The sequence below is a fragment of the Chlorocebus sabaeus genome, chromosome 21 (genome assembly GCF_047675955.1).
Source record: "Chlorocebus sabaeus isolate Y175 chromosome 21, mChlSab1.0.hap1, whole genome shotgun sequence".
NCBI classification, from domain to species: Eukaryota; Metazoa; Chordata; class Mammalia; order Primates; family Cercopithecidae; genus Chlorocebus; species Chlorocebus sabaeus.
This window is the reverse complement of record NC_132924.1, coordinates 12,049,866-12,073,106: the sequence shown is the minus strand read 5'-3', so window position 1 is coordinate 12,073,106 and position 23,241 is coordinate 12,049,866. Positions and strand designations below refer to the sequence as shown.

The following is a 23,241-nucleotide window of genomic DNA, read 5'->3' as shown; positions in this document are numbered from 1 at the left end:
TTGCTAAGAATGATGGTTTCCAGCTGCATCCATGTCCCTACAAAGGACACAAACTCATCCTTTTTTATGGCTGCATAGTATTCCATGGTGTACATGTGCCACATTTTTTTAAACCAATCTGTCACTGATGGACATTTGGGTTGATTCCAAGTCTTTGCTATTGTGAATAGTGCCGCAATAAACATGCGTGTGCATGTGTCTTTATAGCAGCATGATTTATAATCCTTTGGGTATATACCCAGTAATGGGATGGCTGGGTCATATGGTACATCTAGTTCTAGATCCTTGAGGAATCGCCATACTGTTTTCCATAATGGTTGAACTAGTTTACAATCCCACCAACAGTGTAAAAGTGTTCCTATTTCTCCACATCCTCTCCAGCACCTGTTGTTTCCTGACTTTTGAATGATCGCCATTCTAACTGGTGTGAGATGGTATCTCATTGTGGTTTTGATTTGCATTTCTCTGATGGCCAGTGATGATGAGCATTTTTTCATGTGTCTGTTGGCTGTATGAATGTCTTCTTTTGAGAAATGTCTGTTCATATCCTTTGCCCACTTTTTGATGGGGTTGTTTGTTTTTTTCTTGTAAATTTGTTTGAGTTCTTTGTAGGTTCTGGATATTAGCCCTTTGTCAGATGAGTAGATTGCAAAAATTTTCTCCCATTCTGTAGGTTGCCTGTTCACTCTGATGGTAGTTTCTTTTGCTGTGCAGAAGCTCTTTAGTTTAATGAGATCCCATTTGTCAATTTTGGCTTTTGCTGCCGTTGCTTTTGGTGTTTTAGACATGAAGTCTTTGCCTATGCCTATGTCCTGAATGGTACTACCTAGGTTTTCCTCTAGGATTTTTATGGTATTAGGTCTAACATTTAAGTCTCTAATCCATCTTGAATTAATTTTCGTATAAGGAGTAAGGAAAGGATCCAGTTTTAGCTTTCTGCTTATGGCTAGCCAATTTTCCCAGCACCATTTATTAAATAGGGAATCCTTTCCCCATTTCTTGTTTCTCTCAGGTTTGTCAAAGATCAGATGGCTGTAGATGTGTGGTATTATTTCAGAGGACTCTGTTCTGTTCCATTGGTCTATATCTCTGTTTTGGTACCAGTACCATGCTGTTTTGGTTACTGTAGCCTTGTAGTATAGTTTGAAGTCAGGAAGTGTGATGCCTCCAGCTTTGTTCTTTTGACTTAGGATTATCTTGGAGATGCGGGCTCTTTTTTGGTTCCATGTGAACTTTAAAGCAGTTTTTTCCAATTCTGTGAAGAAACTCATTGGTAGCTTGATGGGGATGGCATTGAATCTATAAATAACCTTGGGCAGTATGGCCATTTTCACGATATTGATTCTTCCTCTCCATGAGCATGGTATGTTCTTCCATTTGTTTGTGTCCTCTTTTATTTCACTGAGCAGTGGTTTGTAGTTCTCCTTGAAGAGGTCCTTTACATCCCTTGTAAGTTGGATTCCTAGGTATTTTATTCTCTTTGAAGCAATTGTGAATGGAAGTTCATTCCTGATTTGGCTCTGTGTTTGTCTGTTACTGGTGTATAAGAATGCTTGTGATTTTTGCACATTAATTTTGTATCCTGAGACTTTGCTGAAGTTGCTTATCAGCTTAAGGAGATTTTGGGCTGAGACAATGGGGTTTTCTAAATATACAATCATGTCATCTGCAAAGAGGGACAATTTGACTTCTTCTTTTCCTAACTGAATCCCCTTGATTTCTTTCTCTTGCCTGATTGCCCTAGCCAGAACTTCCAACACTATGTTGAATAGGAGTGGTGAGAGAGGGCATCCCTGTCTTGTGCCAGTTTTCAAAGGGAATTTTTCCAGTTTTTGCCCATTCAGTATGATATTGGCTGTGGGTTTGTCATAAATAGCTCTTATTATTTTGAGGTACATTCTATCAATACCGAATTTATTGAGCGTTTTTAGCATGAAGAGCTGTTGAATTTTGTCAAATGCCTTTTCTGCATCTATTGAGATAATCATGTGGTTCTTGTCTTTGGTTCTGTTTATATGCTGGATTATGTTTATTGATTTGCGAATGTTGAACCAGCCTTGCATCCCAGGGATGAAGCCCACTTGATCATGGTGGATAAGCTTTTTGATGTGTTGCTGAATCCGGTTTGCCAGTATTTTATTGAGGATTTTTGCATCGATGTTCATCAGGGATATTGGTCTAAAATTCTCTTTTTTTGTTGTGTCTCTGCCAGGCTTTGGTATCAGGATGATGTTGGCCTCATAAAATGAGTTAGGGAGGATTCCCTATTTTTCTATTGTTTGGAATAATTTCAGAAGGAATGGTACCAGCTCCTCCTTGTACCTCTGGTAGAATTCGGCTGTGAATCCATCTGGTCCTGGACTTTTTTGGTTGGTAGGCTATTAATTATTGCCTCAATTTCAGAGCCTGCTATTGGTCTATTCAGGGATTCAACTTCTTCCTGGTTTAGTCTTGGAAGAGTGTAAGTGTCCAGGAAATTATCCATTTCTTCTAGATTTTCCAGTTTATTTGCATAGAGGTGTTTATAGTATTCTCTGATGGTAGTTTGTATTTCTGTGGGATCGGTGGTGATATCCCCTTTATCATTTTTTATTGTGTCAATTTGATTCTTCTCTCTTTTCTTCTTTATTAGTCTTGCTAGCGGTCTGTCAATTTTGTTGATCTTTTCAAAAAACCAACTCCTGGATTCATTGATTTTTTGGAGGGTTTTTTGTGTTTCTATCTCCTTCAGTTCTGCTCTGATCTTAGTTATTTCTTGCCTTCTGCTAGCTTTCGAATGTGTTTGCTCTTGCTTCTCTAGTTCTTTTAACTGCGATGTTAGAGTGTCAATTTTAGATCTTTCCAGCTTTCTCTTGTGTGCATTTAGTGCTATAAATTTCCCTCTACACACTGCTTTAAATGTGTCCCAGAGATTCTGGTATGTTGTGTCTTTGTTCTCATTGGTTTCAAAGAACATCTTTATTTCTGCCTTCATTTCGTTATGTACCCAGTAGTCATTCAGGAGCAGGTTGTTCAGTTTCCATGTAGTTGAGCGGCTTTGATTGAGTTTCTTAGTCCTGAGTTCTAGTTTGATTGCACTGTGGTCTGAGAGACAGTTTGTTATAATTTCTGTTCTTGTACATTTGCTGAGGAGTGCTTTACTTCCAATTATGTGGTCAATTTTGGAGTAAGTGCGATTTGGTGCTGAGAAGAATGTATATTTTGTTGATTTGGGGTGGAGAGTTCTATAGATGTCTATTAGGTCTGCTTGCTGCAGAGATGAGTTCAATTCCTGGATATCCTTGTTAACTTTCTGTCTCGTTGATCTATCTAATGTTGACAGTGGAGTGTTGAAGTCTCCCATTATTATTGTATGGGAGTCTAAGTCTCTTTGTAAGTCTCTAAGGACTTGCTTTATGAATCTGGGTGCTCCTGTATTGGGTGCATATATATTTAGGATAGTTAGCTCTTCCTGTTGAATTGATCCCTTTACCATTATGTAATGGCCTTCTTTGTCTCTTTTGATCTTTGATGGTTTAAAGTCTGTTTTATCAGAGACTAGTATTGCAACCCCTGCTTTTTTTTGTTCTCCATTTGCTTGGTAAATCTTCCTCCATCCCTTTATTTTGAGCCTATGTATGCCTCTGCATGTGAGATGGGTCTCCTGAATACAGCAGACTGATGGGTCTTGACTCTTTATCCAGTTTGCCAGTCTGTGTCTTTTAATTGGAGCATTTAGTCCATTTACATTTAAGGTTAATATTGTTATGTGTGAACTTGATCCTGCCATTATGATATTAACTGGTTATTTTGCTTGTTAGTTGATGCAGTTTCTTCCTGGCCTTGATGGTCTTTACATTTTGGCATGTTTTTGCAATGGCTGGTACCGGTTGTTCCTTTCCATATTTAGTGCTTCCTTCAGGGTCTCTTGTAAGGAAGGCCTAGTGGTGACAAAATCTCTAAGCATTTGCTTATCTGTAAAGGATTTTATTTCTCCTTCACTTATGAAACTTAGTTTGGCTGATATGAAATTCTGGGTTTAAAATTCTTTTCTTTAAGAATGTTGAATATTGGCCCCCACTCTCTTCTGGCTTGGAGAGTTTCTGCCGAGAGATCTGCTGTTAGTCTGATGGGCTTCCCTTTGTGGGTAACCCGACCTTTCTCTCTGGCTGTCCTTAAGATTTTTTCCTTCATTTCAACTTTGGTGAATCTGGCAATTATGTGTCTTGGAGTTGCTCTTCTCGAGGAGTATCTTTGTGGCGTTCTCTGTATTTCCTGGATTTGAATGTTGGCCTGCCCTACTAGGTTGGGGAAGTTCTCCTGGATGATATCCTGAAGAGTGTTTTCCAACTTGGTTCCATTTTCCCCCTCACTTTCAGGCACCCCAATCAGACATAGATTTGGTCTTTTTACATAATCCCATACTTCTTGCAGGCTTTGTTCATTTCTTTTTCTTCTTTTGTCTTTTGGTTTCTCTTCTCGCTTCATTTCGTTCATTTGATCCTCAATCGCTGATACTCTTTCTTCCAGTTGATCGAGTCGGTTACTGAAGCTTGTGCATTTGTCACGTATTTCTCGTGTCATGGTTTTCATCTCTTTCATTTCGTTTATGACCTTCTCTGCATTAATTACTCTAGCCATCAATTCTTCCACTCTTTTTTCAAGATTTTTAGTTTCTTTGCGCTGGGTATGTAATTCCTCCTTTAGCTCTGAGAAGTTTGATGGACTGAAGCCTTCTTCTCTCATCTTGTCAAAGTCATTCTCCGTCCAGCTTTGATCCGTTGCTGGCGATGAGCTGCACTCCTTTGCCGGGGGAGATGTGCTCTTATTTTTTGAATTTCCAGCTTTTCTGCCCTGCTTTTTCCCCATCTTTGTGGTTTTATCTGCCTCTGGTCTTTGATGATGGTGACGTACTGATGGGGTTTTGGTGTAGGTGTCTGCTGTTTGATAGTTTTCCTTCTAACAGTCAGGACCCTCAGCTGTAGGTCTGTTGGAGATTGCTCGAGGTCCACTCCAGACCCTGTTTGCCTGGGTATCAGCAGCAGAGGCTGCAGAAGATAGAATATTGCTGAACAGCGAGTGTACCTGTCTGATTCTTGCTTTGGAAGCTTCCTCTCAGGGGTGTACTCCACCCTGTGATGTGTGGGGTGTCAGACTGCCCCTAGTGGGAGATGTCTCCCAGTTAGGCTACTCAGGGGTCAGGGACCCACTTGAGCAGGCAGTCTGTCCCTTCTCAGATCTCAACCTCCGTGTTGGGAGATCCACTGCTGTCTTCAAAGCTGTCAGACAGAGTCGTTTGCATCTGCAGAGGTTTCTGCTGCGTTTGTTATTGTTTACTGTGCCCTGTCCCCAGAGGTGGAGTCTACAGAGACAGGCAGGTTTCCTTGAGCTGCTGTGAGCTCCACCCAGTTCGAGCTTCCCAGTGGCTTTGTTTACCTACTTAAGCCTCAGCAATGGCGGGCACCCCTCCCCCAGCCTCACTGCTGCCTTGCCGGTAGATCACAGACTGCTGTGCTAGCAATGAGGGAGGCTCCGTGGGTGTGGGACCCTCCCGGCCAGGTGTGGGATATAATCTCCTGGTGTGCCGGGTTGCTTAAAGCGCAGTATTGGGGTGGGAGTTACCTGATTTTCCAGGTGTTGTGTGTCTCAGTTCCCGTGGCTAGGAAAAGGGATTCCCTTTCCCCTTGAGCTTCCCAGGTGAGGCAATTGATGCCTCGCCCTGCTTCAGCTCTCACTGGTCGGGCTGCAGCAGCTGACCAGCACTGATTGTCTGGCACTCCCTAGTGAGATAAACCCAGTACCTCAGTTGAAAATGCAGAAACCACCGGTCTTCTGTGTCGCTCGCGCTGGGAGTTGGAGACTGGAGCTGTTCCTATTCGGCCATCTTGCTCTGCCCCCAAACCGAACTCCCAGTATTATTTTGTATCATTGCAGAATCCAATAATCTGAGAGTTAGAAAATATCAGTGCAATATCTCTACTATTGGAAGAAATAGCAAAATGGGAAGAAGAATTTACTTTATGCTGAATAGTAGTTGAGAAAGTTCTATGCTGAAGTTTATTAGCTCAATACTTCTCTTTCTTCTCTATATTTAAATTAACTCCATCTATGAAACCATTACAATTACTTGGAAAATTGTTCTGGGGTTTTCATGCCTCCCATCTGTCTGCTCATGAGTGGGCATGTGCATTCAGCCTGGAATTACTCTTTAGCTACCGAAAGCCAGTGCACTTTGCAGCAGTTGGATTTCCTGGCACCTACTCCAGCAGCTCACAATCAGAAGCTCCAGATTAGACATGTCATGGTGGTCCTTATTCAGGTGACATTGTGAACATAGGCATCTCTGACTTCTCACAGAAAGATGTGTTTAAGCTGGATTTGAGAAAAATATGTTGGCATTCTCAGGTAGGTAGGCATCCCGGTAGATGGTGAGGGTTGCTGCTGTTGCAGACAGGATGGAGTGGGAGGTAGTGTCTGAAAAATACTTCCTACCTTCCATAGTGGAAAGACATTTGAGACACTAAAGTCAAGCTGCTTTCTGTAACATTTCAAAGTCTGGCCCTTCTCATGGTTATAATGATTATAATCACAGTTATGAAATTAAACAAGGCAAAGCTTCTTACAGATAGATGCCTAATTGGATTTCAGTTTACTAATGTAAAATGTATGCAATGCAATATGAAGCTCCTTAAATGCTATTCATATAGGAGTGCTAATCCCAACTCTGTACCACTTACCATTATATAGAGCTTTAGTTTATGTATGTCACTTGATTTAAGCAGTATCCAGTTTTATAGGCCTCATTTTTCATTTAAGAATTGTTTCATGTGTAAACTCTATTACCTACTCCTACTTAATTATTTAGAAATAGATTCAATATTTATTTTGCCGTCCTTGCTGCCTATGTGCATATGATATAGACATGTCTATAATTATTGAGCATTATAAAGGTCTAACTAATTATGAATAATTTTACTTTGCCATCAAGTTAATATCTTTACAAAGCCTCTGCTATGCATGTAGTTATGACTAGCCTCTGCTAGTCATAGTTGAAAAAATATTCCCAAACGTATCTATTCTTCATTGTTTTGCATCAGGTTTGAGGGTGTATCTCTCAGATCCTGTTTAACTGCTGTCTTACAGACAGTGGCACTGTGGTAACTGTGAAAGCAATGTGGATGAGTGAGAATGATTAGTGCATCAGCTTAGAGACCCTGTTTGTGGGGGTCAGGTGCAATGTGCACACCTTTGCTAATTTTCCTTACCACCCCCTGCTAGTATCTGTTTTCTCAACTTCCTGAAAAATGGTATAAGTAGCATTCATCTCTCTGGCCTCAGGACTGGAATGAATCAATGAACACATAGAGAATGTCTTCATTCTCACTCCCAATTCCAATGTGGGATCTATGTTATTTGGATCCCACAAGTTTTTTCAACTACTCCTGGCACACAGTAGGGGCCTTGAGAATGAATTCTTTTCTCAAACGCCCAGCTGTTTCTCCAGGCTATGCATCTAAATTCTATCTATGCAAACTTGGAATTATAACTGGGAGATTGTGAAGAATGATATTTCTGCCGTAAGGTATTCTGTATAAAATGTAGGTAGCGATTTGCTAATAAGTAGTACTAGTGCTTTAAACTTAAGTTATCCCTAGTTAAGTTTCTTCTGGGGAAATGATAACTTTAGAAGAGGAGAAAGGTTTGTTTCATCTGATTGGAAAAAAATGTGCGTGGAAGTTCCAGCTGCTGGTTGCAGTGTAAGTGATGTGCTAGGCATCTTACCTTTAGTTTCCATGTGGAACAAAGAGCACAGCCTGGCAAAAGGTCCGTGGTGCTTGAGTTGGCAGGTGGGCAACCATCAGCTTGGTGGGTGCTTAGAGTCAGAGCAGCAGCTTGGTGTCTGACCAGGTCAAGGGACAGGCAAATCTTTGACCTCACTCCTAGACATTTGGGTCAGCTTCCTGGGCCTGCTGACCACGCCAGTGGGGATCCAGCCATGGGTTGGTAAAATGAGCCTAAAAGAGGGCCACTGTAACCCAGAATGCCAGATTGGCCCTGATGACTGGGGATTAAAGCCTCATGTCAAAGCTGGAACCCATGGCTGGAGCCACGGCTGCAGCTTCCATCTGCTCCTTGGCAGCCTTTCTCTGTCTCAGGAGGTGGGAGGCACTGGCACATTGTCCCGGAGGACTCTGAGCAGGAAGCTGCTTTTATGAGTGCACAGTGGCCATCCTGGGGTACCAAACAGAGCCCTGTGTTGGAATGAGGGGTCCTTAGGCAGTGTAGGGACTGGAGCCATGGGAAGAGCTGGCCTGAATCCAGCTGGGTCTCTGTCAGATGTCCCTGGAGGACTTGAGGTGTGGAGTTCAGTGGTGACTTTTCCTCCCTGATGTGGTGAGGCTGCATCTTCCTCAGCTGGCTCCTGAGTTTATGTGGGCACTGGGTTTTGTGTTTGTTTTGTTTTGCTATTTTAACGACATTCCCTTCCCTACATGAGGGCTATGCAAGGCCTAGGTTTGATCTCAAGCAATATCTCAATGGAGGGAAAGTGCCCAGTTTCATCCATGTTGGTATCAAAGATGGCTCCACAGAGGAGACCACGTTTGAGCTGAATCCATGATGGGTAGGAGCTTATCAAATGTGAGCCAGGGAGACAGGACAGCATTGAGGGGGCATAGGCCACTGCTTCACCAAGCGAGGAGCTTGGTGGGGTGGGCTCAGGGGGTTGGCATGGCTGAAAAGGACGGGGCATTATTTTCATCTGTTGAGTCTGGGCACACCCGCAGTGTTGGGTGAAGTCTGATCAGCGATCAGGGCCCAACACTGGCAAGTGGCCCAGTGGCCCAGCAGGTGGTCTGAGACTGTGAGGCAAGAAGGTTTTACTGGAAGGTGGGTTCATAGGTTGGGATTGTGGCTGCCTCAGGCCTAGGATGCCTGCCTGCAGGAGATAGGAACATAAACCAGGTGAAGGCAGGGTTCTTTTATGTGACCTGGATCCCGGGTAGGGGTTCTGGAACCTGCTTATCAGATGAGCAACTCTGACTTCTAAGTATGCAGGACCTGTGACTAGCTTGAGGGCTTTTGCCCAGGCAGGACTAGCAGGGCACCTGGCTGGCATTTGAGGGACTGACACAGCTTTGCCACTTGCTGTCACCAGCCTCACTTCCTCTGGGAATTGAGGCAGGCCCAAACCGGGATGGAAGAGCATAGGAGTCCAGCATGGGTGCTGGTGAAGGCAGATGTAGGCGCTAGGAGTTGAGGCCTGATTGGTGATCCTAATTCTAAGCCTCTACTCTCATTTTTTAGAAGTAAACAAATCTCCAGACACAATCATGCATCACTAAATGACAGGGAAGCATTCTAAGAAATGCATCCTTAGGTGATTTTATCATTATGTGAACATCATAAAGTGGGCTTACACAAACCTAGATGGTATAGCCTATTTATTACACAGCTAGGTTATATGGTATAGCCTATTACACAGCTAGGTTATATGGTATAGCCTATTGCTCTCAAGCTGCAAACCTGCACATGTTACTGTCCTGAAAACTGTAGGCAGTTATAACACATGGTATTTTTGTATCTAAACATAGAAAAGATACGTAAAAATGTGGCATTGTAATCTATGGGACCACGTCATATATGTAGTCCCTTTTTGACCCAGTTATGCGGCACATGACTGAAGTTGAATCAGGATTTCTAAATATTTAATGACAATATAACTGACAATCAAATGTTTTACAAAGCTACAAAACCTTTGAGAAAATAGCATGCCGGCCTGTGTGCGTGCCTTTGGGCAGTATTCTGTGGCATGGAGTCAGTGAAATTTCAGCTCCAGTGGCAGTAAGAAGTGTTTTGTTTCCAGGCCAGTGATCTCTGCCCCATTTGCCAAGGTGTGCGCCTTCATGCAGAAAGCTGCTGGACGAGGCTGATTCAGGGCCTGCTGCCTAAGGACCTGGAGCCTTTTTGACGTTGCAGTTGGACATTTATCTTTGGTCCTGCTGTATTCCAGGACCCTCCCTGGGGATATGACATAGGGCATGCTCTGGCCTTCTTTTAAATTCCCAAATGGAAATGATGCTTTTTACTCCCTCCCTGGTGTATGCCTAGGTGAGGAGTCGATGCCACATTGTGCTGCTTCGTGAGGACAGACCTCGCTATCTGACCCTCTTGCTCCTTGCTGACTATCCTGATCTCTACAGGGGATGGTGCTCCCCTCCTCTGGGGCAGGGTGTTCTGGCTCTCCATCACATAATCCACACCACCTGGGCTTGAGGGCTCACACTCTGAGTCCTTCTGCCCAAAGGGTTCTGACATGCAATAAACCATGTCTCTTGCAACTGAAGGTCTTGGCTTTTAAAACTCAGAATCCTGTTCTCATTCTGCTTGCTATGTATATATCCCCCTTGAGACAAAAATGCTACAGACTGAATGGGGCAACTGGTAGGAGATAGAAGGAAATGAGACCCACAGCGATGACAGCAACAGCAAAGAACAACACTGGTTATGGTAGCAAAAAAAAACAAAACAAAAAAAAAAAAAACCTAATTGTGCCAACAGCAACAATAACAAAAAACTCATCTCAAAAACAGGCCTTTATATTACTTCAAGATTGATTTTAACTTCTAAGGCTACATTGCAAACCAGGTCAGTGTTTTGTCTCAGGCTACTCTACAGTTTTTCAAAGTTTCCTTTCTTTTAAAATTTTTTTTTGGCCAAGTACACATACACACACACTTAGTCTTCACTCCCAGGCAGGCTGACTGTGGTCTAGTGCCTCAGAAAGAGACATGGTTAAAATTGAGCTTTTGCTTCTCGTAATAGGCAGTCCACTCAGTGGAGATTTCAGTTTTTAGCGTTTGCATTGTATAGACAAAGGGAGCATCTGCGAGAATTGCTCATGTTCTATTCCTTAGAAGTGGTGTTTGTACCATGGTCATGGGGCACACAACTCAACTGGGGTCTCCCTGCCCCTGGGAAAGCAGGAATTCAGCTTGGTATGACCCATTTTCATGTCCCCCATTTCCATAGTCTTTCTAGTGGGTATCCTCACTTTCCTGTTTTGCTTCTGATGGCTGGGTCTGCATATGCTGTTCCCACTTTGCCCTGGGTCAACCCGGATCAAAAATCACTCCATTGGTGGTAACCAGGAGATAAATCACCATGCTCTGTGTGGGTGACCGTGGAGGGTTCCATTAGCCACATACAACTTTCCTGGGAATGGCTGGTATGCTTGATTTGGATGGCTCAAGAAGGCAGAGTTTGAGCCCATGGCTGGAAAAGTACACAGAGGCAAATGGAAGCTTGGTTTCTAACAGAGCATCATGATGCTGGATAGTGGGCGGGTGACATGGAGGAGATTGGAATCACCATGGACTCGCAGTCAGGAGCCCTCAGTGGAAGAGGATCTTGTGCTCACAGGACAGACCTGCCTATGGCACGTTGTCTAACGCCTGTGAGTCTCAGTTTCTTGTTAGTACAAAGGGTCAGTAATTTGAGTACGTGTATTTTAGCACTGCTGTAAAAGTTCGGTGAGGGAATATTCATAGAGTCCCTGGCCCACGGCCCTGCTTGGATGCCACTCTGTTTCTCCTCCTTCGTTCCTTTCCCCTTTCCTATTCCAGTGTCTTCGTAACTGGAAACACCGGGAGTGTTCCATGTGAGGCTGGGTGGTGACTTAACAGGGTTATAGACAAGGGATTCACCTACATGGTGAGGGGGTGAGCAACAACTCAGCAGCAAGTTTTTATTTGTTTAATTTTTAAAGAGATGAAAAACGTTTCTTCAAAAAAAAAAGTTTATTAAGAAACCCAATATGCAGACCACGAATTAAACAGTGGCTCTGGCTGGACAGGAGAGGGAATGTCATAGCCCTGTGGCCCGTCCTGTGCATTTGCACCTAAGACAACTCACTAAACACCCAGCAAGCCTCACTCTGAAAACCACTGGCCTGGATCATTTTTTTAACATTCCTAAAACACTTAGGTGTCTTTGCAGAAAGTTTAGGGGAAGAAAAGTATGACCCTATAGGGCCAGGCACGCTGGCTAACTCCTGTAATCCCAGCACTTCGGGAGGTCGAGGTGGGCAGATCACTTGAGGTCAGGAGTTCGAGACTAGCCTAGCCAACATGGTGAAACCCCATCTCTATAAAAAAATACATAAATTAGCCAGTCATGGTGGGCGGGTGCCTATAATCCCAGCTACTCAGGAGGCTGAGGCAGGAGAATTGCTTGAACTCAGGAGACAGAGGTTGCAGTGAGCTGAGATTGTGCCACTGCACTCCAGCCTGGGCAACGGAGCAAGACTCCATTTCAAAAAAAGAAAAATATGACCCTGTAGGATAAACATGACAGCAGGCATGACGCTGATTGTGGACTTGTGTTTCAGGTGTCTCCATGCGAGAGGTGTCGCTGTGAAGCCAACGGTGAGGTGCTGTGCACGGTGTCAGCGTGTCCCCAGACGGAGTGTGTGGACCCTGTGTACGAGCCTGATCAGTGCTGTCCCATCTGCAAAAACGGTATGTGAGATGCCCGTTGGTGATGGGGTGCACCTCCCACCCTGACACACAATCCATGTGCTGCTTCATAGTAGATGGGACACACATACAGATATGTGAGTTTCAACCTATGTATCTATACATATGCATACACACGTGTGTAATCTTTCGGCCACAGTGGTTCTGTAGCAAGGCCTTCTCTCTCTTACTGGCATTGGCACCATGTTTTATGGATGTTAAGAAGTTCTTTGGGGAGAAATTCAATTTCCACCTTTGAGGAGAGTCACTTATTTTAATTTAACTTTGTTTGTTCTTACAAAGCGATTTCTATCTTTCCAAGACAAATTAAACACACTGGTTGGGCTCATTTACTTTTCATTACTAAGCGAATTAAACTTGGAACATAATTGAATATTTTTCATAAGCAAATTAGGCAGGAGGAGAGTCCCTTCCTATTCCCAGTGAGAGCCCCTGGTAGATCCGAAGCCTTGCCTGCTTTATGAAAATGAAGTGGCAGGATGTCCTTGATCCTAATTTGTCAAGGGAGAGTGTTTCCTCATCCTGACAAACGATGATTACTCTGTACCTGAAGTACTGAGGGCATTACACTTTAAGATGGGTTTTGACGAGAGTGCATTCCCAGGATGGCTGGGCCTGAGAATTATGGCTGGAGGGCAGTTTGACAAGAGCTGAGCAGAGCTTGGGAAACGGCGGATGGACGGGACACAGCCGGAGTCTACAAGGATCTGAGTGGCCTTGCTGACAGGAGTGACTGGGCTTTCTGGATGTCGCCCGGGCATGCTGTGGGGACCCCTGGTTGAGAGCATTCAGGGCTAACTTGTGACGCTGTTGGCCGTTCAAGTGGGTTGCTGGACCAAGGCTTGATAGTTGCATGGCGTGGGTTTGGTAAGTGGCAGGCATGTGTCAGAGGATGGTGACACAGGGGTGGTCATGGTGCTCAGACAATTCCCAGAGTCCGAGTCATCACAGTCAAAATTGTGTGGGCCATGAGGTTCCATGGGTACCTTCGACCACGTACCTGTACATATCCAAATTTTACTACAACACATTGTAAAACTCTTGAGGTAAATAATTGGAAGAGGGAATGATGTTGCTGTTGAAGGATAGCCCTGAAAGAACAAGATGACTGTGTTAGGAATGTCATAATCAGTGTAGCATAGTACATCCAGTCCTCCAAAGGCAAGTGGACAGTGTTAAAACAAAGATGTCACAGAGTGTACTTTATATGGGGTTGGCTGGTCTCTTGTGCGTGTTAATTATGAAGAAATCCTGAGGTAGGATTCCATTTGGAATGAGTGGGCCTTTGAGCATGGAGAGTATGTGTGTGTGTGTGTTTTTTTAATGATGTTGAGACACCAGCTGTGAGATGGAGGGAAATCAATACAGTTTACTCTGCTAGTATTAATTTCCACTAATTAACACTAATAAAGGGGGAAGAAGACTCAGATTGAGGAAGGAGAGGCAGATGGAGAGTCTGGCAGAGTCTCAGGGTGTGGCTTTCAGCACATGCACCGAGGAGCCCGAGTGAGCACCTCTAGTCTGTTGGGAGATCTGAGGGCTGGCGCTCAGGCCATGTGCCCTGCATCTCAGGGGTACTGGACAACAACTCTCACTGCGTCAGGGGGTTTAGTGAGTGGCTTAAATATGTGTTGCTCAAATATTTGGCATCTTAACTATCCAAGATATTCCATGTTTTTCCTGTAAATTTTGATTATAGACTAAGTCTTGGCATTAGATAGCCAGGGAATCCTACCTTGGGTGTTACCAATAGGTGAGAAGACAGGATTTCAACCCCTGGATTGCTTTTTCCCGCTTTTAGAGAAATTTCAAACCTACAGAAAAGTTGAAATAACTGTCCAGTGAAGAATTGTATACCTTTAGCTACACCTATTCCTAACACGTTGCCATATTTGCTTTGTCTCTCTTTTGGCCCTCTATCTTTGGTCCTCTCTTGCCCCATCTCTGTATATACATAATCCAACACCATCAATATATTTACTTATTTGTTCTTTCCCATCAGACACACAGCACAAACTCTACTGAGACTACCACCAACGTGAAACCTACTGAATAGCGTTCAAGACTTTTTTAGAGTTTTTCTTTTGCCCTTAGGATTTATCCTTCTTAGAGCATATAGTCAGAGAACTACATTGGACAGTTATTTGAATGAATACTTAAAAGTGTGCAGATATGTTAAATTTACAGAGATGTAATTTATTTCCGTGTTCAGTTTTTTCATGTAAGATATAATTATATGTTTGAGTAAAAAAATGTAGAAAAAGTAAACACTTTATAAATATTATATACTCAGAGATTCACAGTTTGTTTTAATATTGCATTGATGGTTTTGTGAGATGGTTGTTGTCCTGATGGCAAACTTCTAAATGTTGACCCTTTACCTCTATATTTTGAGAGGCAGTATGGGATGGACTAAGGCAAGATTTTGTGGTGGCCCACTAGAGATTTTTAGAAGGGAGATGAATATGTTTTTTAAAGCTAGATTTATATTACAGAAAGACTTTTATTATAAGGCTTGATCCAGTTATATCAAAACATCAACAACTTATTTTGGGGAGTTTAACTGGAAATAAATTTAAATGTGTCTAATCACGCACATACAATTACATTTCTTTTATTCACTAGATAGAGCTTGGCTTTCAGCTGTCTCTAGTTATAGGGTATTCTGACCTTGACAGGGAAAACGGGGTTTGAAATTCTTAGTAAAAGAGAACTGCTTGAAAAATGAAAACAGCTTCTATGAAAAACAAATGCTCTATAATAATTGACTGAGATTAATGAATAATTTACAGTAGTCCAACCCTGCCTCCCCACATAAACAATGTTCTTGTAAAAAGATTATATGTTTGATGCATCACAGATTAAGGGACATCAGAAATGAATGCTTTATATGAAATTAAAAGCTTGAATAGACTTATCTTGGATGAAATATGAAGGTTTTAACTCTTGATCTCCGTAGACTGGCCTTTACTCCTCACTCTGGCGTGTCTTGACCTGTAGCATTAAATAGCTCTTTCTCCGACAGAAGGAAAATTACAGTTCAGTTGCCAGCTGCCAAAGTCACTTGCATCAAAGGAGCAGAAGATGGAAACCAAGAATGTCTTGAATATAAATAAATGATCACAAATCACATGTACTTTAATATATTCACTTTGTTGACTTGTGCAGATCAATCTCCCAGTGTTTTTCTTTTGATAAAATGGATGTTGCATGGCATTATTTGTTTTTAAATTCCCCCTACCCCCACAATGATACAAACAGTGAGTATTATTTGACTTTCAAGAATTCAGCTTTTCTCTGGTGATAGGTGCACAGCACCGATTCCGATCAAACCCCTTAGTTTTAGACATGCTCGTCTGCATCAAGTAGGCACTAGGCTCCCATTAGCGATCAGAAGACCTCCATTCTGCAGGTATACATGTTGTCTTACTTTATGGATCCAAAGTGGCCGGGCACGGTGGCTCAAGCCTGTAATCCCAGCACTTTGGGAGGCCGAGACGGGCGGATCACGAGGTCAGGAGATCGAGACCATCCTGGCTAACAAGGTGAAACCCCGTCTCTACTAAAAAAAAAAATACAAAAAAACTAGCCGGGCGAGGTGGCGGGCGCCTGTAGTCCCAGCTACTCGGGAGGCTGAGGCAGGAGAATGGCGTAAACCCGGGAGGCGGAGCTTGCAGTGAGCTGAGATCCGGCCACTGCACTCCAGCCTGGGCGATAGAGCGAGACTCTGTCTCAAAAAAAAAAAAAAAAAAAAAAAAAAAGAAGAAAAATGATAAAAGTAAGACATTGGTATTGAAATATGAGGACTTTGTCAGAATTAGCTGTGTTTCTCAAAGGTGGAATATGGTATCCAGGGGAGGATATGACTTATGCCAAAAGCACAAAGTCACTGGATATAAAGGTTGTATATCTCCCTGAAGTATTACTGCCACTTGATGATTATTATTTGCAGCTTTATTTTCACACGAAAAGTAAATGTCTATATTTTTGGAGGAAAGTGAAAAACTTTTATGACACTTTAAAGATAAACACTGAGACGTCAAATTATTAAATATAATTTCATGGGAAAATATGTAAGAAGCACTGACTGAGAATTAGGCAAAGTTTTGTTTGTTTTCCTGTGTATTTCATAGAGTAGGATAAGATGGTAGTAAATTTCATGCAGTGAGTTACACAAAATGGAATGGGGGGTGTGTGTGTGTGTGTGTGTGTGTGGTCATATCAAGATCCTCTCACAAAGAAAAGTCTGCTCCTATATGGTCTCACCATTGAACTTTCCAACGTTTTTACCAAAGAAATAATACAAATTTTATGGAAATGCTCTGTGATTATTTACAGATTACATGATTGTGCCCATAAAAAATAAAGGAATTTACAAATATCAAAATGAAGAGTTGATTTTAACAAGGATGTTTAGCAAGAGCAGTGTTTGAAAATCAGCTGTATTTCTATATACCAGAAACAAATAGAAGCTAATTAAAAACTAGAGTTTCAAATAACATCATACAAATCAAATACTTGGAAGTAAATCTAACAAAATTGTGAAAAGTCTCCATACTTATAAAACATGAATCTTTATTGAGAGAAATTAAAGAATACCTAAGTAAAAGGAGAAATATATCATGTTCATGATTGAAAGACTCAGTAACATAAAGATGTGAGTCTGCTTCAAAGTAATCTATTGATTCAGTACAAAACTCTGGCCAAAAATCCGATGGTTTCCTTTAGCAATTATCAAACTGATTCTAAAATCCGAATGATATACAAAAGCCTAAGGCTGGCCTGAGAGATATCCAAGAGGAACAACAAAGCTGAAAAATGTACAAATATTAAGACTTACTCAAAGAGATAGTAATTAGCCCGTTGTGGTTTGGTCCCAAAGAAAGACTGACAAATGGAACAGAATAGAGTCAGAAAAGGCCTGTGCATGTAAGACCACCAGCTGTGTGACTAAGCCGACATCACAGAACAGTGGGAAAGGAGTGATCTTTCCAATGAATGGTGCTAGACCAACTGAATAGCAGTATGGAGATAAAAGAGATCATGATTGCTACCTCACATTCGACAAAAAATCACTTCCAAACAGATTGCAGATTTAAATATGAAGGCTAAAACAATAATGCTTTTAGAGGAAAACGTAGAACAGTTTGTCACTGAGTATGCAAAGGTTAAAAGAACACTAAAAGCACTAAACATAAGGAAATAATTTACAAATTGAACTTTTTAAAATTCAGAATCTTTGTTCACCAAACAACACTATTAAACAAGCACAACATAGCCCACATGTTTTGAGAAAGTATTTGCAGTATGTATAATTAACTAATATCTATTTAAATAATTCTAACACATCCGAATAAAGCAGAGAGATACAAAAGAGAGAAAAGTATAAGGAGAGATTCCCAACTTTCTTTGTACATCAATACCATTTTCCCAATCCCTCTGATCAGCAAGATGAGTTTTCTTACTGGGTTTTAAGTAATGGGCTGCCTTTGTTATTTCTGTAACATTGCGTTTCCATGACAGGTCCTGTTCTTGCTGCATATATGAGAGAAAAAATAAAAAAATAGAAAAATAGAATTTCCTGTTCTGCTGGAATTAAATGAGTGTTAACCTGACATAGATTGTGATCACTTAAGATGCATTTTGTTGTTCCTAGAACAATCACTAAGAAAATCAATAAAGGCATTAAACATGACACAAGAAAGAATTGTATATCTAATTTTAAAAGGCAGTCAAGGAGAAACAGGAACAACTGTCAGGAAACTGACAGAAGACAAGTAAAATTATATACATATATGTACTTAATAACAGAGCCCCAAAATACATGAAGTAAAAATTGATAGAATTCAAAGGAGAAATATAAACTTAAGTAATTGTAGTTGCAAATTCTGATGAACCATTCAATAATTCATAGAAAATCTAGACAGAAAATGAACAATAATGTAGAAGACATGAATGACACTATATAGTGAACTTGATCTGACATATATGTACAATATACCACCCATCCACTGAAGAATACTCATTTTTGCCAAGTGCAGGTGGACACTCTACAGTTGATCATACGCTAAGACATAAAACAAGTCTCAATACATTTAAAGGACTTCATCATATAAAGTTTCTTTTTTGAACACCACAGAATTTGAAAGGATTAAATTAGAATCAACAACAGAAGGAAATCTGGGAAATTGGAGATTATTTGGAAATTAGACAGCACATTTTAAATAACCCAAGGGCCAATGAAGAAATTTCAGAGATTTTAGAAAATACTTTGAACTGATTTAATAATGAAAACAGAATGCACTATAAATTATTGGATGATGCTAAAGCAGTATTTAAAAGGAAATGTCTAGATATGAAGACCTATCTCAGAAAAGAAGAAAGGTCTCAAATCAGCAATATAACCCTCTACTTTAAGGAACTAATAACTGATCAGCAAATTTTACTAAAAGCATGCAGAAGGAACTCAAAAATATAAGCATAAATCAATTAAACAGAAAATAGTAAAGCTTAGGAAAAAAGTAAATAAAACCAGGTTCGTTTTTGAAAGCTGGTTCTTAACAGTATTGATAAAATTGACAAAACTTTCACTAAACTAACCAAGAAAAAATTAGAGAAGACACAAGTCAGGAATGAAAGAGGGGCATCACTACTAACCCTACAAAAATGAAGATGATTACAAGGCAATACTATGAACGACTCTTTGCCAACAAATTAGAATAGTTGAAAGAAATGGACAGATTCCTAAGAAAACGCAAATTACCAAAACTGACTCAGTTCATTTCTGAATTGCCCTAAAACAAATAAAATACAAATTAATAATTAAAAGCTTCCCACAAATAAAAGCCCAAGCCTATATACCTTTACTGGTGAATTCTTTCAAATATTCAAAGAAAGAAATAATACCAATCTTTTACAAACTCAACCAGGAAATAGAAGCAAAGGAAACACTTTCCTGTTTAGTTTCTGCATTTGTTGTGACCACAACACTGAACATAGACAAAAACACCACACAAAAGAGAAAGTTAGACACAAATTTATTTCATGAACATAAATGGAAATCTCCTTAACCAAATGAGTTAATATCAGCAATCTGAATCCAGCACCATATAAAGAATTATACACTTTAACCAAATGCAGTTGATTTCAGTTGTGCAAGGTTTGGTTTACTGTCTGAAAAATCAATTAACATAATACATTAATAATGTAAATGATAACAAAAACCTCATATGATCTCAATAGATGCAGAGAAGGTATCTGAAAAATCCAACACTAATTCATGATTGAAGCTCTCAACGAACTAGGCATAAACGGGAACTTTCTCAATCTGATAAAGAGCAACTATGAATAACTCACAGCTAACAACTATTGTGAATACTCTCTCAATACTCCTAAAATCTAGGAGAAGGTAAGGATATCCATATTGACCACTTTCATCCATCAATGTAGTGGAGGTCCTATATACAGAGAGAAAGAGAAGGTGGGAGAAAAAAGAGGAAGGAAAAGGAAATTAAGAAGTAAAACTGCCTTTATTAGAAGAAGTTATGCTCCTGTATGTGAAAATACCACGAATTACACATACATGTGCACACACACACATACACATGCACACACACACATATACATGCATACACACATGCACATGCACACACACACAACTGTGGGGGCTAATAAAGATTAATACCAGATATATATACAAAAATACACATTTTTGTAGTATACAATGGATAATACAAATGAAATTAAGAAAATAATTTCATTTAGAATAGCTTCAAAAAGAATAGATACTTAGAAACACATGTCACAATCCACAATTTGTACACTAAAAGCTGCAAAATATTGCTGAAAGAAATCAAAGGACGTATAAATAAATGGAGAGACATTTCATGAGTAGAAGACTCAATGTTGTCAAGATGATAGTTCTTCCCAAATTAAAATATAAATTCAGTACAATTCCCACACAAACCCTAGCATACATTTTTTTGTAGAAATTGATCCTAAAATTCATGTAGAATGTAAAGCATAGCCAAAAGAAAATTTTAAAAGAACAAAGTTGGAAAATTTTTACTATCCCACTTTGTAACTTTTTAGAAAATCACAATAATCAAGATACCATAGTATTGGTGCAAAGATAGACGATGGAAAAGAATTGACAGTCCCAAAAGAAATCCAGTATGCAAATCTTCACATATTTATTTTCAACCAATGTTGTAAGATATCTCAATGGGGAAAGAATAACCTTTTCAACAAATGGTGCAGGGACAATTATATATTCACATGCAAAATAAAACTTAGACCCTTACTTTATACCATATACACATTAACTCAAAATGAACCATAGACCTAAATGTGAGAGTTTAAACTGTGTAACTTTTAGATTAAAAAGATAGGAGAACATCTTTGTGACTATAGGTTGTGTGAATATTTCTTAAAATTAATGTCAAAATCATAATCCACAAAAGAAAAAACTAATAAATTGAATGTCATCAAAATGAAAAACTTTTGCATCTCAAAACACACAACAAATAAAATGAAAATACAAGCCACAAACTTTGAGAAAACATTTGTAAATCATGTATCTGATAAAAGACTTGTATCAAGGATATATAAACAACTCACACAACTTGAAAAGAAGACAACCTATTTAACAACAGGCAAAAGATTGAACAGACAATTCAGCAAAAGAGACAAACAAATGACAAATAACCAATTAAGATGATGCTCAACCTCAGCCTGGCTGTGTCCTCACCCAGATCTCATCTTGAATTGTATTTCCTGTAATCCCCACATGTTGTGGGAGGGAAATGGTGGAGGTGATTGAATCATGGGGGTTAATGCTGTTTTTTTGATCTGGTGGTTTTATAAGGGGCTTTCTCCCCGCTTCACTCTGCACTTTTCCTTGCTGCCGTCATGTGAAGAAAGACATGTTTGTTTCCACTTCGCCATGATTGTAAGTTTCCTGAGGCCTCCCCAATCATGCAGAACTGTGAGTCAGTTAAACCTCTTTCCTTTACAAATAATCCAGTCTTAGGTTATTTAGCAGCATGAGAACAGTCTAATGCAATACTGCTATACTCCATTAGAATGTTTGTAATGAAAAGCACAGAAAGTACCAGATGTTAGCAAAGATGTGGAGAAAATGGAAAAAATATTGTTGGCAGAAATGTCAACTGGTGCACCTACTTGGGAAAACAGTTTGGCAGTTGCTTAAAAAGTTAAAGAAAACTTACCATACATCCTTATTCCTTCCTAGGATTATATCCCAACAAATTGAGAACATATTTCCACACAAAAATATGTATGCAAATGTTCCTAGCAGATTATTATTATTCCTAGAATTATTATTAATGGCCAAAGAGTGGAAATAATGCAAATGTTCATTAACCAGTGAATGGATAAACAAATGTAGTATATTCATGTACTGAATTCTATTTATCAGTAAAAAGGAATGAACTAATGATACATACAACATGGATGAACCTCAAATACAGACGCTGTTGCAAAAGATTACATATTTTATGCTTCTATTTCTTTGAAATATTTTGTGAAGGCAAATTTACATAGGAAGAAAATTGATCAGTGGTAGCCGAGAGCTATAGTCAGAGTGGGAATTAGTTGCAAATCATCGTGAGGGAATTTATTGAGGTGATAGTATGTTTATTAATTGAGTTGTCAGGTGGATACACAATTAATTAAGTTTACTAAATATCATTAAATTATACACTTACACTGGGTGAGTTTTCTGGTATGTGAAATATTCCTGAATAAACCTAAAATTATTGGCCCTCTTAACAAAGATAGGCAAAGTGAAATTTTTGTAATTTCCTTTGACTCACTCCCAAGGCTAATCTTGATACACATCCTTTATCTTTCCTCAGAGACTGACTTTTCTAATTCTTGTCTGATGTCTTTAATAGCTTTATGAAATCGTCCTTCTTAAGCCTACTGAAGCTGAGACCCTTATAAGTATGTATTATTTGCCAGTGTTAAAATAGAAACTTTAGACAAATTAAACTTGAGTTTATTTGAGCAAAGGATTCATGAGTCAGGCAACATTCAGAAGCAGAAGAGGTTCAGAAAGTTCCACCCAGCAGTGTGAGCAGTGAGCTTCTATAGGCTGAACACAGAAGCAAAGTGGAGAAGTCACCTGGTTTACTGCAGCCTGACGTCTGCCATATTTGGGTGTGGTGTGATGAGGCATTTCCCTTATTTGGGCATAGTCTGATCAGTTGGCTGCCTGTAATTGCTTGAAGCTCAGCTGCTTGTGATTGGCTGAAGCCCAGCAATTGTTATAAAAATATACTCCTAAATTATGTTTTGATTTGTTAGGTAGAAAGTCAAAGTAAGGAGGCTGCCTCAAGCTAATAGCCTCCTTCTTATTTAATACCTGTAAGAGGTAAGAAGTTGTAAAGAAAAATAGGCAAAGAAACACAAGTCTATAGCTGGTTGTAGATTTTTTGTACTCTTGGTTCCTTGTGGGTAATGTGGAAGTCCAACTCCCCACGCTTCCCTCTCTCCTGTTACTATTTTCTTGCCATGGAGATACCCTCTTTCTCCTTCAAGCAGTGCTCTTCTCCATGTCATTCTAGGCTCTTCCTCTTTATGGATTCAGCTTCCCAGAAGATGGGGCTGAACACTGAAAATGCAGGGAGAATGAAAGCCAGTGCCTGCCTCCTGCTCTCCTGCAGGCACTGCATACTGCTAAAACTGCAGAGCCCGCCACGCA

General features: G+C 40.3%; 1 protein-coding gene across 2 annotated transcripts in view; it reads left to right on the top strand.

Annotated features, from left to right (window-relative positions):
* The window catches only part of VWC2 (von Willebrand factor C domain containing 2), a 162,280-nt gene that overhangs the window by 22,729 nt on the left and 116,310 nt on the right, over nt 1-23,241 (top strand). For both annotated transcript variants that reach the window (XR_494634.3, XM_007981353.3), the window contains one exon: nt 12,368-12,497. Coding sequence is in view for 1 of the 2 variants with exons in the window: in XM_007981353.3 (XP_007979544.1) it covers nt 12,368-12,497 (130 nt within the window). In the remaining variant the exon portion in view is untranslated. The remainder of the gene's footprint in view (nt 1-12,367; nt 12,498-23,241) is intronic.